This window comes from Hyperolius riggenbachi, chromosome 9, assembly GCF_040937935.1.
Source record: "Hyperolius riggenbachi isolate aHypRig1 chromosome 9, aHypRig1.pri, whole genome shotgun sequence".
In the NCBI taxonomy this organism is placed as follows: Eukaryota; Metazoa; Chordata; class Amphibia; order Anura; family Hyperoliidae; genus Hyperolius; species Hyperolius riggenbachi.
In genome coordinates, this window is record NC_090654.1 from 19242433 (window position 1) to 19258728 (window position 16296).

General features: G+C 46.4%; 1 protein-coding gene across 1 annotated transcript in view; it reads left to right on the forward strand.

The window, feature by feature from the left end:
• The first annotated feature begins 398 nt into the window (after window positions 1-398).
• Window positions 399-16296, forward strand: part of EIF3L (eukaryotic translation initiation factor 3 subunit L) — a 49273-nt gene continuing 33375 nt past the window's right edge. Inside the window, exons 1-4 of the mRNA XM_068252080.1 lie at window positions 399-504; window positions 5847-5901; window positions 9323-9533; window positions 13726-13805. Of these exons, the coding sequence (XP_068108181.1) occupies window positions 478-504; window positions 5847-5901; window positions 9323-9533; window positions 13726-13805 (373 nt within the window). The 5' untranslated portion in view covers window positions 399-477. The remainder of the gene's footprint in view (window positions 505-5846; window positions 5902-9322; window positions 9534-13725; window positions 13806-16296) is intronic.

The window sequence follows — 16296 nt, forward strand, 5'->3', positions numbered from 1 at the left end:
GACAAAGTCCTGAAAGAGGGACAAATAAGGAGGAAAGAGGGACAGGGCTCCCAAACTGAGGGACAGTTGGAAGTTATGGAACAACTTAGAGTGATTATTTTGCTTGTAAATGGGCTGCAAGGTAATTTTTATCACTTAAGTGATAAATACTTATTTATGAGAAGCTTTGTGAATAGAGCCCATTGTGAGTATTATGCATCAGGTAACATCAGGCAGAGAGAACAGCTGCCCTCTGTGAGGAGACATTGATTGGGATCACCGCTCTGTCTATGCACACGTGCTGCTGCATCCACCAATCACTTCCTCTGGAAACTCTCCGCAGCCAATCAGCGCCCGCGTAGGAACCGCTTGTGGCGCCGCTTTTCTGTAACGAGCCCGGTGATTGGCTGCGCTCCTGCGCCGGAAGTACGTCACAGCGCGTCGCCGGAAGTCTCCCTCTCTTTCGCGCTGGGGGTACCGGTGGTGAGCTCGGCAAACATGTCGTACCCGACCGAAGAGTTTGAAGTAAGTGTTTCCCGGTATGCTGCGGGATACGGCCTCCGCCCCGAATAGCGATCCATCGGGAGGCGGGGCTCCCTGACTGGTCATGTGATTGCAGCAGGAACCACTATAACGAACCAACCTTTCCCTATTATCTGGCCGTACAATGTGTACAGCAAGACCAGCATCTGTGGACTGTAAAGGTGCCCATACATGTTCAGATGTCAATCCAATGTGCCATGCAGAGCAATCCCTCTCTAATCTTAAAGTCAATGGGAACCATATTAAATAAAAAAAAGAGTCAGATACTCACCTAAGGAGAGCTCCTAATGAGCCTCTCCCGGTGCCCTCGGTGCTACGCTGGCTCCTCATTCGCATCCGCCGCCAAAGGGACTTCGGGAGCCAAATCCTCCCGAAGACAGACAACGCCATACTGCGCACGCGTGAGTGCGTCATAGACTACGCATGTGCAGTATGGAACGGCCCGTCTTCGGGAGCCCGAGTGCTCCCGCAGACTTCAGAAACCTCCCTTCAGCGGCGGAAGTGGCAGTATTTGACTGAACTGGTTGAATACTGCAACGGGGGATCCTGAGCGGGAGAGGAGAGGGAAGTCTCAGGACTCACTGCCTTCCCTCTCCTTAGGTGAGTATCTGACTTTTGTTTTTTTTAGGAGGGTTAACATTGATTTTAAAGCCAATGGGAACCACTCATTAAAAAAAGAAACCAAATACTTACCTAAGGAGAGGTAAATCCTACGCTGTCCCCGGGAGCAGTATTTGACTAAATTGGTAAAATACTGCTGCTTCTGCCAGCGAAGATGACTTCAGAAAGTCTTTGGGTGCCCGAGTGCATCCCGTTTAAAGCCACTGCTGCGCAGGACTTTGGAAGTCTTCGGGGGTCGAGTCCTCCCGAAGACAGGCGGCGCATACTGCGCACCCGTGATTACGCAATAGAAGGCGCTCACATATGCACAGTATGGAGCAGGCCGCTCCGTACTGCGCACCGGCGAAAGTGACTTCGGAAAGTTCCCAAACACTCAGGCTCCCGAAGACTTTCCGAAGTCACCTTCGCCGGCGGAAGGAGCAGTATTTGACCAATTTAGTCAAATACTGCTCCCGGGGACAGCGATGCACCGAGGGCGCTGGGAGAGAAGAGTGAAGGCTTATTAGGACCCAGAGCCTTCCCTCTCCTTAGGTAAGTATATGGATTATTTTTCTTTAAAGGACAACTGTAGCAAGAGGGTTATGGAGGCTGCCATGTTTATTTCCTTCTAAACAATACCAGTTGCCTGGCTATCCGCTGATCCTCTGCCTCTAATACTTTTAACCATAGACACTGAACAAGCATGCAGCAGATCAGGTGTTTGACATTGTCAGATCTGACAAGATTAGCTGCATGCTTGTTTCTGGTGTTATTCAGGCACTACTGCAGCCAAATAAATCAGCAGGGCTGACAGGCAACTGGTATTGTTTAAAAGGAAATAAATATGGCAGACTCCATATTCTCACTTCAGTTGTCCTTTAAGGTAGAGATACATCAGGCAACTTGGCGGCCGATCGACCATCCGATTTGATTATTATAATCGAATTGGATGTAAATCGGTGCTGCCAAGTGCGTGCCTGATTGACAATGCGCCCAGTTTTGGGATGTAAATTGGTTGCATTGTCATACACACATGCTGCAAGATTGCATGGTGGGAACAGCATGCAATTTTGGGATGATCGACGAATGCGGCAAAACCCCTTGGCGCTGTCCCCCCTAATGTTAAATATGCCGGTGCAAGGTACACATTCTGCTTGTACCACCTCTGGCTCCGGCCGAAGCCCTTGCTCCATAAATGCGCGCCGCATGTGGTTTTTCTAGTAAGGGCACGCGTGTGACGTCAGACGTGATGCACACAGCCACGTTACTAGGCAACCACCACGTGACACGCGTTTATGAATAAGCAGTGTGCCCGTAGCCAGTGAAGGGACAAGTGGAGGTCGCTGACAGGTAATGTATACCTTCCACTGGGCACCGGGGGGACATTTAACATTAGGGGGATAGCGTTGGAGAGGCAGTCGGATGCAGCGTCACAAGGCCACTTCCGGATAGATTTTTGGCATGAAATTTACCGAGATTTAGGGTGTGGTGTATGGGCAGCTGACAGATCTCTCTTATTCGATTAGAGAGATATTTGGCTCTTTGTCGAATCTACCCACACATCTCTAGATGTATGGTTACCTTAAATCTGTTCAGATGGAGATTAAATACCCTCCCTCCTCCATACATTGCACTATAGATTTCACCATTAAATCTATTGAAATTTGTTCGAACTGCAGCACTGTATTGTGTGAGTGCAACGCTGTGGGCCATTGATATTCCGCTGTGTTTAATCAATTGAAATTGGCGCTAATCTACTTTAGGTGACCCAGCAGGAAACTTCATAGAGGAATGATGCTAACATGATTGGGTGGACAGTACCCTCTCAAACTGCTAGGTTTCTAATAGGTCAGTGCTCTCCCCAGGCTCTTTTAGCCGGGTGCTCCACCCGGCTAATTTTGGTGACCACCTGGCTATCACCGGCTCGCCTCCTCATCCACCTCTAATGCTGTAAGCAGAGTTGTGCAGAGCAGCGCCGAGCCTGCATTCTCCACCACTCTGCTACTTTTTCATGCCACCCAGCTGGAAAAACATTCTGGGGAGAACACTGCAGGTTGTAGTAAACTATGGCCATACCATTCAGCCAATCACAAGGCTTCGTGCTTTAGAGGTGCTACGATTGGAGAACTGTTCTCTCTGAGGTTTCCTGCTGGGTCAAATTAAAGTTGTATCTGGCAAACGTTGCAGTATACCCCAAGGCAAGAAGTGTAAAGAAGAAAGATGACTCACAACAGTGTTCTCCCCAGAATTTTTTTTCCAGCCGGGTGGCATGAAAAAGTAGCCGGGTGGGGAAGTAAGGTCACAATGAATGGAGGAGGGGGGGTCACTTGGGCTGGGGAGGTGTGTGTGTGTGTGTGTGTGTGTGTGTGTGTGTGTGTGTGTGTGTGTGTGTGTGTGTGTGTGTGTGTGTGTGTGTGTGTGTGTGTGTGTGTGTGTGTGTGTGTGTGTGTGTGTGTGTGGTGGATCACGAAAAAGTGTCAGGTGGGGTATTTTGATCACCCTGGGTAATAGGTATGAGAGAAGATTGTGCTGAGTGTTACTGGATGTGGAGATACCACTGACAGCTATCAGGTGCGGAGGGAGATCTCACCCTTGGTGCAGCTGATGTGGGTGAGAGGTTCATACTAGATGCCTCACACTTTGTTGCTAGTGGATTGAGGGTACATGACTGGCTGCTGCTAATGGACAGAGAGCCATCTCCTTTTGGATTGTATGGAGGAGGGGTCTCGCACTGTGTGATATATATCAGCTCCTCCCTGGCTTGCATAGGCAGAACAGACCCATAGGAGTCCAGGAGAGATTTATTTATGAAGGATTGCAGTCTGGGCTTACACAGGACTTTCACGTCACAAGCACACATATAGAACAACAACATAGCCACTGGCTCTCACACAGTTAAAGAGAATCTGTATTGTTAAAATCGCACAAAAGTAAACATACCAGTGCGTTAAGGGACATCTCCTATTACCCTCTGTCACAATTTCGCCCCTCCTCGCCGCATTAAGGCCTCTTGCACACTGCAAGCAAATCAGATTCAGATTTTTAATCTGTTTTTACATCCGATTCCGATTCAGATTTTTAATCTTAACTGCATGCTGCGTTTTTTGATCCGTTTTTCTGTTGAATGTATTCAAGGAAAATCGGAATCGGAATCGGAAAACGGATTTGCAGTGTGCAGGGAGCCTAAAAGTGGTTAAAAACAGTTTTAAAAAGTTTGTTTATAAACAAACAAAATGGCCACCAAAACAGGAAGTAGATTGATGTACAGTATGTCCACACATAGAAAATACATTCATACACAAGCAGGCTGTATACACCCTTCCTTTTGAATCTCAAGAGATCATTTGTGTGTTTCTTTCCCCCTGCAGCTATCTTCCACTGAAGTGTCAGGCTGTTTCTTCCTGCAGAGTGCAGACAGCTGTGCCTGTATGTAATTCCTCAGTATGTGAAAGCCCAGCCAGCTCAGAGGAGGATTTATCCAGCTTGTAAAAGATAATAGAGCAGAGAGAAGCTGCACTAATCTAAATAATACACAGGCAGTGTGCAGAGAGGGGCCTGGAGGGGGGAGATGCATCACAGAACCACAACACTGAAGAACTTGGCAGTCTTCCAGACACAGGCCTGACAAGTCTGACAAGAGAGAGATAAGTTGATTTATTACAGAGATGGTGATAGTAGAACGTGCTGCAGTAAGCCAGAACACATTAGAATAGCTTTTGGAACTTGTAGGATGATAAAAAACAGGATGCAATTTTTTGTTACGGAGTCTCTTTAAGTCTGCAGTTTAAATTGCAGCTGACTCCACACAGCATTCCATCTCTCACCGTGACCTGCCCGGGATCCTCCTGCTATAAATCACAGCCCACCACACTGCTCCGTCCTGCTGTCAGCTCCCCTATGACTCCAGCACGTGTTTCTCCCCTGTGCTATAAATCACAGACCGCTGCACTGCTCCGTCCCGCTTTATACGCTGAACTTCGTGCACATAAATTAACACGTTCAGCCGGTCAATGATTGCGCTCTGCCCGCCTCTAGTCTCTGCCCAGCACATCCCCGCACAGCTTACACTAAAACAGTCATGAGTCTGCAGTGACAGTCAGTAGCTAGCGCTATGGTCACACCTCTTACCATACGCTGAGCCAATCAGTGCAGGAGCTCGCCGTGAAGGACGAGATCTCGTGTGCAGAGGGGAAGAAGCACATCCTGACAGCCGGGCACTTGTCAGTGAAGAGTGCGACTCGCAGTGACAGAGATTTCATCAGCCGGGCGGTAACTTATCTTACCTGGGCGCTCCGCCCGGCTGATTGATCCTGGGGAGAACACTGCACAAGTCAAAAACAAAATCGGAAGTTGTCCATAACAAAAAGGGATATGGAGGCTTCCATATTTATTTCCTTTTAAGCAATACCAGTTGCCTGGCAGCCCTGCTGACCCTCTGCCTCTAATATTTTAGCCCTAGACCCTGAGCAAGCATGCGACAGATCAGATGTTTCTGACATTGTCAGATATGACAAGATTAGCTGCATGTTTGTTTCTGGTGCGATTCAGACACTCCTGCAGTAGCAGGGCTGCCAGGCAACTGGTACTGGTTAACAGGAAATAAACATGGTAGACTCCAAATCCCTCTCGTTACAGTTGTCCTTTAAGAAATGAGTAAAATAAAAGCCTATGGTTGTTATTTGTGTGTTTGTTACTGTTCTGATTATTTTTTTGTTTTTTTGTAGGCCCCCTCCTATGACCCATATAGCTACCAAGCAGGCGAATATGATGCACACACAGGTATGTCAGTATTCTGTTCTAGTCAGTACTGTGGCATTTGCACAATGTGAGTGATGTTGTGCTTACCACCCCTTCATAGACCGGTTCCCAAGTCGCAGGGCTGCCAGTGCTCAGATATAGGGATTTCCTTCCAATCTTAAGAGGTTGAGAACAGCTGCGCTGCTGGATAAGCACAGATGGACCTCTGTGTGTCTTCTTAGTGTGTATCTGTAATGCTGGACATACACGGCTCAATTTTGCCGCTCGATTCTCCTCCACGATCGTTTTGCCGTTCGATTCCGAAGTAGATTCTCTTATCTTCCGCTTGTTTTTCTTTTTCCATTCACTTCTATCTGGAATCGAGCGCGGAAACGATCGGGCGGGAGATCGGACCTGTCGGAAATTATCTATTGAGCCATCTGGCTCAAAATTGAGCCGTATATTCCCAGCATTAGTCCTTAAAGGGGAACTTCAGCCTAAACAAATATACTGTCATTAAGTTACATTAGTTATGTTTACCTATTTTGGTTCCTGGACGTAGAAACTACGTCCAGGAACTATGCGCGCTACCGAGCACTCCCGGCCGCGGATTCGGTAGCCAAGGAATCAATGTATCGGGCTGCGGAGCCCGATCACTGATTCCTCTCCCCCGCTGAAAAAGCGACAGCTTCTCTCGGAAGCTGTGTTTTTTCTGGCGGTTCCCTCCACGATGCGTCACTCTAAGCGTGTGTTACGCTTAGAGTGACGTCATGTAAACAAACTCATGGCCGCCATCTTGTGGCCAAAAAGTAATACTACAACTGAATGTAAAAAAAAATAAATTAACACACATTTATCTGCATGATGGCAATTATAAAATGTTTTACATTTATTGGAGGAACCCCTCACTTCCTTTCATATTGCTGGGACAGAATCCGGCAAACTGGTGGACGATATAAAAGAAAAAAAAAAAAACACAGGCTGCTACTGATGTCACAGGGGAGGTGATCTCAGCTTGTGTGAGATTTCACAATGCCCCTGTGTGGGAGGGTAGCTGCTGACAAGCACACCTGATGATCTAAAACCTCCTACTAAGCTCAGAAGTAATGGCTGCCACCTGTATAACCCTAGTTATGAAAAGAAGGGTGAAAAGCATGCACTAAAATGCTCATAGGCTTGAAGGAGTGTTCATTTATCTTTGTATGTGTCGGAGTGGTGCAACTAAATATTTTGAATTTTAAAAAAATGTTTGGTTTGGGTCCGCTTTAATTAAAGTAGATAGGTAATATAATCTCTTACCCACCCTGTTTTAAAAAAAACAGGCACATGTTTGTGATTACAGGGGGGCAGCCATCTTTTTGGCTGAAAGGAGGTGACAGGGAGCATGAGACACAGTTCCAACTGTCCTGTGTCCTGATCACCCCTCCCAGCTGCGCGTGCTAGGCTTAAAATTCAAAATAAAATGAGAAAATTGTGCCAAAAAAGCAGAAGAACATCAGAAATCCCATCATGCTTTGCACAGCATCAAGGGAAAGATGCCCGGGAAGTTTTCTTCTGTGCAGCTAAAAACGAGGCTTATGTAAGAAAAACAAAGTTCTGATGCTGTGAAACTGTTAAAGAAATACCAGGCCTTTTCAGTGCTGCTGAGTAGATTTTTAGTTTGGAGGTTCACTTTAGGGCAATATTAGAGAAACTTTTATGGGGAACATCGTCCCCCACAACTCACCCTAGTGCAAAAAGACACGTTGTGAAAGGCGGCCTCCACCACAGAAGGGAGACCTCACACCCCCCTTCAGTTCCCCCTGCTCATCCGCAGGCTTTTTTAATACTCAGTGTATCAAACTTGGTGCAGAATCCAGAGACCTGTTATAATGCATATGGCTCCATAGGAAAGCATTGTATGCAGGAAAACCATTTACATTTTAGATTCTCATAATAATTACTTCTGTATCATAGCTGGCATAATTCTCCCAAATGTATTTGCACCTCAGTAACAATCCCTGCTGACTGAGGACTTTGGTACATGTTGATTTGGGCAACACTTTAATGTGAACAATTTAAACATACGGTAGATGTCGCTGGTGTCGCTGGCATAAGTCTATGGTTTAAAACGCAAATAAAATCCCAGGAGGTGTGGCGGATTAACGCACTTTAAATACAGCTCATAGACGTTCATTCTATGTGTTTTTACGTGCGTCCTCAAGGTAGCAGCCAAGTAGTGAAACTCTATAAATGCTTGATGGAATTTGCGTATTCAGTAGCGATGCATTATGGGAGCCCACAATCGCTCACTTAAAGTGAACCTGATGTGAGAGTGATATGAAGGCAGCCATATGTGTTTCCTTTTAACCTCCCTAGCGCTCGTCCAGAGACGCCGGAGGTCACCGCTCAGGCCCCGCTGGGCCAATTTGAATAATTTTTTTTAAACACGCAGCAAGCACTTTGCTTGCTGCGTGTCTTACCCGATCGCCGCCGCTACCAGCCGCGATACAGGGCACCCCAGCCGAGACCCCGTGCGCTGCCTGGCCAATCAGTGCCAGGCAGCGCTGAGGGGTGGATCGGGTCTCCCTGTGACGTCGATGATGTCACGACGTACGTCGCCATGGCGACGGGGGAAGCCCTCAAGGAAATCCCGTTCAGAACGGGATTTCCGGACGGGTCATTGCGCTGGCGGCGATCGGAGGGCAGGGAGGGACGCCGCAGGGAGGGGGGAATCATGTAGCTAGCGCTGGGCTAGCTACATGGAAAAAAACATGTGCAAAAACGTTCCCAGGGCCGCGGGAATCAGAAAGCCAGGCAGGTTAAACAATACCAGTTGCCTGACAGCCCTGCTGATCTATTTTGCTGCAGTAGTGTTTAACACCAGGAACAAGCATGCAGCTAATCTTGTCAGTTCTGACAGTGTCAGAAACCTCTGATTTGCTGCATGCTTGTTCAGGGGCTTTGGCTAAAAGTATTAGAAGCAGAGGAGCAGCAGGGTAGTCAGGCAATATGCATTGTTCAGTGTTCTCCCCAGAACATTTTCCAGACGGATGGCATGAAAACAAGAGAACGCAGGTCCTGCCAGCCCTTCTCTGCATAATTCTGCTTAAAGCATGGGAGGAGGTAAGCCGATGACAGCCGGGTGCTGACGAAAACTAGTCGGGCGAAGCACCCGGCTAAAAGAGCTTAGGGAGAACACTGTTGTTAAAAAGTAAATAAATGTCAGCCTCCACATCCCTCTCATCTCTGGTTCACTTTAAAGCTAAATTATCGCAAATATCTTCTGTTTTAAGAAGGCAAACTGCACTGAGTGTTGGCATTTTAGTAGGAGGGCTTTAGTCCCCTATACTTTCCTAGTAGTTTTGGGTCACCCCAGGCTGCTTGGGTATAATGATGGATTTGTGATTTATTTTTTTTGAGTCTTTGACGAGAAGAAAAATGGTCACTCCAAGGAATCTTCATGAAATCTGTTTTGTTCCAGGTGATCCCAAGCAGGATCTAGCATACGAGCGCCAGTATGAACAGCAGACTTATCAGGTCATCCCAGAGGTCATCAAAAACTTCATCCAGTATTTCCACAAGACAGTGTCTGATCTGATAGACCAGAAGGTGTACGAGCTACAAGCCAGCCGAGTGTCCAGCGATCTCATCGACCAGAAGGTTTACGAGATCCAAGATATCTATGAGAACAGGTACGGCCAGCCACTCTGTCAGAGATCGGTGTGAGATCTGATTGGCTGTGTGTCTACTAAAGATGGTCAGTGTTATGCTAATAATTCAAGCTTGCACTTTAAAGGATACATCCAAACAATTTAAAAATAAAAAAAAATCCACTTGCGTGGGGTTTCCTCTAGCCCCTGACAGCCGTCCTGTGCCCTCGGCGCAGCTCCGCTCATTGCCGATGGCCCGGAGTCCCCTCTGGTGCCGGATGTCCTCTGCGCATGCGCGATCGGTTCGGAGTCGCACTGACATAATTCTAACAGGCTAGATCCTGCAGGCACAGTAGCTCTGCTCTGTGCAGTCCGGGTGACGGCAGCTCGACCATCGCATGCTGGAGCGCATGAGCCGACCAGGAAACTGACCTGGCAAGGTCGGCATCTCCACCGGAGGGGACCGGGAGCCACCGGAGCTGCGGCGAGGGCACAGGACTGCTGGAGTAACCCCCAGGTAAGTGATTTTTTTTTTTTTTTTTTTTTAAATTACTTGGATCTTTCTTTTTTAAAGAGAACCCAAGCCAGCTTTATTCTGTACAGGATAAAAACATACCTCCTGATGCAGGGTGGGAAGTCTGATCAGATGGTGGCGTGACTGAAGCGTTTAACGGCATAGTTTCACTTTTAGGGGTCACAACGCTGCATACAGAGCTCTGTGCTCTCATCCAAGAGGCAGAGCTCAGAAAGGTGTGGGATACATCACTGAATGGCCATTGAGAGGAGTGAGGAGGCTGTCCTGACGACCAGAGGGGTTGTGCCTCTCCTGCAATGGACGCCACTTACCCTCTTAGATTGCCGACAAGCCAACAGTGTCTGCAAATTTGGGCGGTCGAAGAGCAGGGAGGGACAGCGACACAGGCATGGCATATCCGCATCGAGTACTTTTTAGAGGCTCTGTAGTGACATATAGCAGAATGCAGTACAGAGGCCCTGTAGTGACATATAGCAGAATGCAGTAAAGAGGCCCTGTAGTGACATATAGCAGAATGCAGTAAAGAGGCCCTGTAGTGACATATAGCAGAATGCAGTAAAGAGGCCCTGTAGTGACATATAGCAGAATGCAGTAAAGAGGCCCTGTAGTGACATATAGCAGAATGCAGTAAAGAGGCCCTGTGCTGACATATAGTAGAATGCAGTAAAGAGGCCCTGTAGTGACCTATAGCAGAATGCAGTAAAGAGGCCCTGTAGTGACCTATAGCACAATGCAGTACAGAGGCCCTGTAGTGACATATAGCAGAATGCAGTAAAGAGGCCCTGTAGTGACATATAGCAGAATGCAGTAAAGAGGCCCTGTACTGACATATAGCAGAATGCAGTAAAGAGGCCCTGTAGTGACCTATAGCAGAATGCAGTAAAGAGGCCCTGTAGTGACATATAGCAGAATGCAGTAAAGAGGCCCTGTGCTGACATATAGTAGAATGCAGTAAAGAGGCCCTGTAGTGACCTATAGCAGAATGCAGTAAAGAGGCCCTGTAGTGACATATAGCAGAATGCAGTACAGAGGCCCTGTAGTGACATATAGCAGAATGCAGTAAAGAGGCCCTGTAGTGACATATAGCAGAATGCAGTAAAGAGGCCCTGTAGTGACATATAGCAGAATGCAGTAAAGAGGCCCTGTAGTGACATATAGCAGAATGGAGTAAAGAGGCCCTGTAGTAACATATAGCAGAATGCAGTAAGTATATTATTCAGGATACCCACCTTTTATGGTCATTTTCTTGGTTTCAGTATCAGAAACATTTCCTATGGCTATACATTGCTGTATATTAGTATGCAGCTTTGCCCTGCCACTGAGGCTTAACCTAGGCTGTTTATTCTGCAGAATTCTATTCATATCTCCCTGGCCCCCCTCCCCCCAAACACTAATTTATCATTTGAATTTTATAAGGAAAAAAAGTTTCTTTTACGTTCTTTTCACTACAGTTCCTCTTCAATGCAAATCGTATACAGCCTGGAACGCAGTTCCCATTCATTGATCTAAGTCCCCGTTAGAAAGACCGGCGGCTTCTATGAGAAGCTGCGAGAGCGCTTACAAAAGGCTAAGGCCATCTTGTGGCCAAATAGGAAAAACCGACATCTACATACATTTTATTTGATTTTTTTTTATTCTTAAAGAGGAACTGTAACGCCAAAACGGCCCCTGGGGGGTACTCACCTCGGGTGGGGGAAGCCTCCGGATCCTAATGAGGCTTCCCACGCCGTCCTGCGTCCCTCGGGGGTCTCGCTGTAGCCCTCCGTGCAGTCCGGGCAGCGGTGACGTCATTATTTACCTTCCTGGCTCCTGCGCAGGCGCTCTGATGCCTCTCGGCGCCGAAGTAGGCGGAAATACCGGATCGCCGTCGGGTCTGCTCTACTGCGCAGGCGCAAGTTTCCGGCGCCTGCGCAGTAGAGCGGACCCGACGGAGATCGGGTATTTCCGTCTATTTCCGTGCCGAAAGTCGCCACAGCGCCCCCGCTGGAGCCAGCAAAGGTAAATATTGAACTGACAGTCGGCACAGTCGCCGGCTGTTCGGAGGGCTGCGGCGAGACCCCCGTGGGACAGAGGACGGCGTGGGAAGCCTCATTAGGATCCGGAGGCTTCCCCCACCCGAGGTGAGTACCCCCCAGGGGAGGTTTTTGTTGTTACAGAGTCTCTTTAAATAAACACACCATCAATTACATTTAAAATTAGCAGTTTACCTCCCACACTCCAAAAAAATAATAATACCCAAATAAAATTTACAATTGAAAAAAAAAAAACCCCAAAAAACATATAGTTACCTAAGGGTCTGAACTGTTTTAATATGCATGTCAAGAGGGTGTATTACTATTTTTTAAATTATAAGCTTGTAAATGGTGATGGTCGCAAAACTGAAAAAATGCACCTTTATTTCCAAATATAATATTTGCGCCATACATTGTGATGGGGACATCATTTAAATGGTGTAATAATTCTTTGCAAAATATACCACCCAAAGAAAGCCTAATTGGTGGTGGAAAAAAACAAGATATAGATCATTTCATTGTGATAATTAGTGATAAAGTTATTGACAAATGAATGGGAGGTGAAAACCGACTGAAGGTTGAAGTGGATAAAGCAAACCTGAACTAAAAATAAACCGAGATAATGAATTGTATGTGTAGCATTAACAGTAAATAGATTGTTAGCAGCTTCAAACAGTCATTTCAAAAAGTGCATACAAAAGTGCAATAAAGGGGAGAAACAACCAGGGCTGTGGAGTTGGTACAAAAATCTTCAGACTCCTCAGTTTATGAAACCACGACTCCGATTTCGGGTACCCAAAATTTCTCCGACTCCTTAGTCTAATACTTAAAGTGAACCACAAAAGAAGCACCCTCATGTATTTTACCATATATATCAATGGGAACATCAGAGAAAACACCTACCCTGCTCTCTGTTTAATTTTTAACTGTTCAGCTTGCTTCTTAACAGCCATGATAAAATCCCCGACTGAGCATTCAGTCTGGCTTTGCTTAGGAATTTTTAAAGCAGAGTCTGTGTTCTCGGGTGCCTTTTCAAGCCCAAGCCTGCCCCCTTGTGGCTCTGCTCAGGAATCATTATAACTGAGCCATTATAGCAAAGCCTGACTGAATGCTCAGTCGGGGATTTTATCAGGGCTGATTAGAAGCAAGCTGAACAGTTAAAAATGAAACAGACAGCAGCGTAGGTGTTTTATCTCATGTTCTCATTGATATATGGTAAAATACATGAGGATGCTTTGTCTCTGGTTCACTTTAACAGGGTTGTGGATTTTGTACAAAAATACTCCGACTCCTCAGTTTATGAAACCACGACTCACTCCAACTCCGGGTGCCCAAAATTGCTCCGACTCCTTGACTCCGACTCCACAGCCCTGGAAACAACCATGCACAGTTGGTATATTGACTATCCTTGAACATAGCAGAAGTTCTATACGAATAACAAACGGGTTACCATCGGCTCAGTCAAAATGTTCAAACAAATACAACAATATATAGTGTTGTTAAAAATGAATTTATACACGTCATAAGAATAGGAATTCAGTGCAATTCTGTTTAGAATTTCAATAGGACCAGCCTAATACCTTAAGAGGAGACAATTTGGGTCCAGGGAAGCCTCACTCGTGGTTTTTTTGCCGTGTGTCATGTGGGGGGATGTTTCCTAACACAGTTTATCTTATTCCATATGCAGCTGGACGAAGCTGACCGAACGCTTCTTCAAGAATTCCCCCTGGCCAGAGGCAGAGACCATCGCTCCACAAGTCGGTAATGGTAAGAGCCCATAGAAGCTTGCTTTATACGTTTCACTGGGGCTGCGGGGAGAGTACATTCAAAAAGGCCCCCGTAAGAAAGGGCGCAGGGTAGGCCTGAAAGATAAATCGAATTTAAACCGAAATCGTGATCACCAAGATCACAATTTCGGAATCGTCAAAGCATCAATTATCGCAATCGTGTCATTTCCACATGGAGGAAGTTTGAAGAAGTGGCTTTAAACTTCCCCAAAGTCCCGGCGCATGCGGCCCGCAGCCATGGACATACCTCCTGCACGAATCCAACGCTGTCCATCGTCTGTCGCGTCTGCCGGCTCTTGTGCTTGGCAAAACTCCAGGTTCCTTTATGTCACATGACATACAGGAAGTATTCCGTGCATTAGAGCCTGCAGGAGGCGAAGTGGATAGACGGGCATCGCTGAACTCGTGCTTGAAGCTATGTCCAGGACTGGTGCAGCTTGGGAGACAGAGGAGAGGCACAGAGAGAGACAGAGCGGGCACAGAGAGACGGAGAGAACCAGAGCGGCACAAAGAGAGACGGAGACAGGGGGAACAAACAGGCAAAGGGGGGGAACAAAGCTTGATTTGAAGGAAATCGTGAATCGAATCGAAATCGCAATTTCAGACAGAAATCGCTCAATTCAATTTTTTCCTAAAATCGTTCAGGCCTAGCGCAGGGTAATGCCAATTGTAGTATATCTGTAAATTGACTGATACTGTACTCAGGGCTGTGAAGTCGGTACCTGGAGTCAGTGGTTTTATAAATTGAGGACGAGTTGAAACTGAATAATTTTTGTACCGACGTCGATGGTACGATAGATGTTCTGATTAGCACTTGTTCTTTTATGCAAACTCGTCACGCTCTCATCGGTACGCGGCCAATTTGACGTACTTCATCAGCTCCCTCTCGGGGTGGGTGAAAATTTCCATCATTTAAAAAAAATGAAACTGCTCTATAAGCCAGTTGTATAGGGTGGGAGATCTCCATTTTTTTATGCTCTGCCTCCTGGTTGTCATTGACCCAGTATTATAGGTAAGGCAACCACCTTTTTTACCTCCAGTCTCATGAACAGCAACAAGATGCCAAGTTGGCAATTGAGGTTGAGATATTTTTGAAAAACACAAGATTTGATTATTTTTGTTTCAACTTTTTTATTTTGTCATCACTTCCTGAATTTCTTTACAGAACTCGATATGTACATGGTTGAACTCGATGGACGTATGTCTTTTTTTTTTTTTTTTTCAACCCAAATAACTGTTACTATGTAACAATAGTTGTTATGCAGAAAATGGAAGCAATGTTTTTAAACAGTGGAAATGTCGGTCATCTATAATGGAACGTGCGCTTTTCAGACTAAACGTTACCTGAATTAGAGCACTAAAGCCTGGTAAATGCGTAAGAGGCAAGTCCCCCGGCTGGGAGGTGACCAGGGATGTGGAGTCGCTACAAAAATCATCCGACTCTGACTCCTCAGTTTTATTGAATCCACCGAGTCGAGGTACCCAAAATTGCTCCAACTCCTCGACTCGTACCCACATTGTAGGGCTGAGACTCTACAGATGTGTCGCTATCCTGCAGGCTAGTGACGTGTTCTGTTCTTATGCAAGGCTAAGGGGGGGCGGAAGGCCAATGATGAGGGAATAAAGTCATGCAGCGGGGTAAGTGGGCAGAACAAATGGTCGCTTGTCCGAAGCGTTCTACATAAGGGGGTTGCTATATACGGCATGATTCTTGGTAGAAGTGGTCGTTGTTAGCCGCCCCTGCCAAATTTCATTTAGCATATGTATGGGGTCAAAGCAGCAGGGTCAGCCATACTATTCCAGGAAAAAAGCACATATATTAGTAGATAAATACTTGTTTTACTTACATAACATACATACCGTACTGTCCACGTTTTGATTTCAGTGAATTCTATATAGTAAGTAAAGAGAAAATTGTTCCAGGCATTTTCTATCTTTACTGCCTCTGATTGAAGCCAATCCTGATGTCATTTCTTCCCTTACACTTTTTTCTTTCTGCAAGAAACGGCACTGTTGTATTTAGCTTGCTTCGTAAACACATGTGAGCACAGCATAGAGCATATTTCAGCCTTCGCTCCCTTCGCAGCCTCGTGTCACACTGAACTTCCCTCAGCCAATCAGTGAGGAGCAGGGATGTGGGAGGGGAGATAACAAGCTTGCCTCTCCTTGGCAATATACTAGAATAGAGCCAGGCTGATCGAGATAAGATTCGTTATAGCAGACACATTTATGATTATATTGGAATGCTTGCGATGCAGGGTCAGGTTCTAGACTGCATAATAAACTCAGAGCGGTGGGTAAATGGAATTTTGATTTTATGGCTGACAATCCTGCTTTAAAGCTAATGGGGGGTCTGTTAAAAAAAACAAAAAAAACTGATACTAACCTAAGAAGAGGGAAGGCTTTGGGCCCAATAGAGCCTTCCCGCTCCTCTCCCAGTGCCCTCGTTGCAGCAGCAGCTCCTCCGGTTA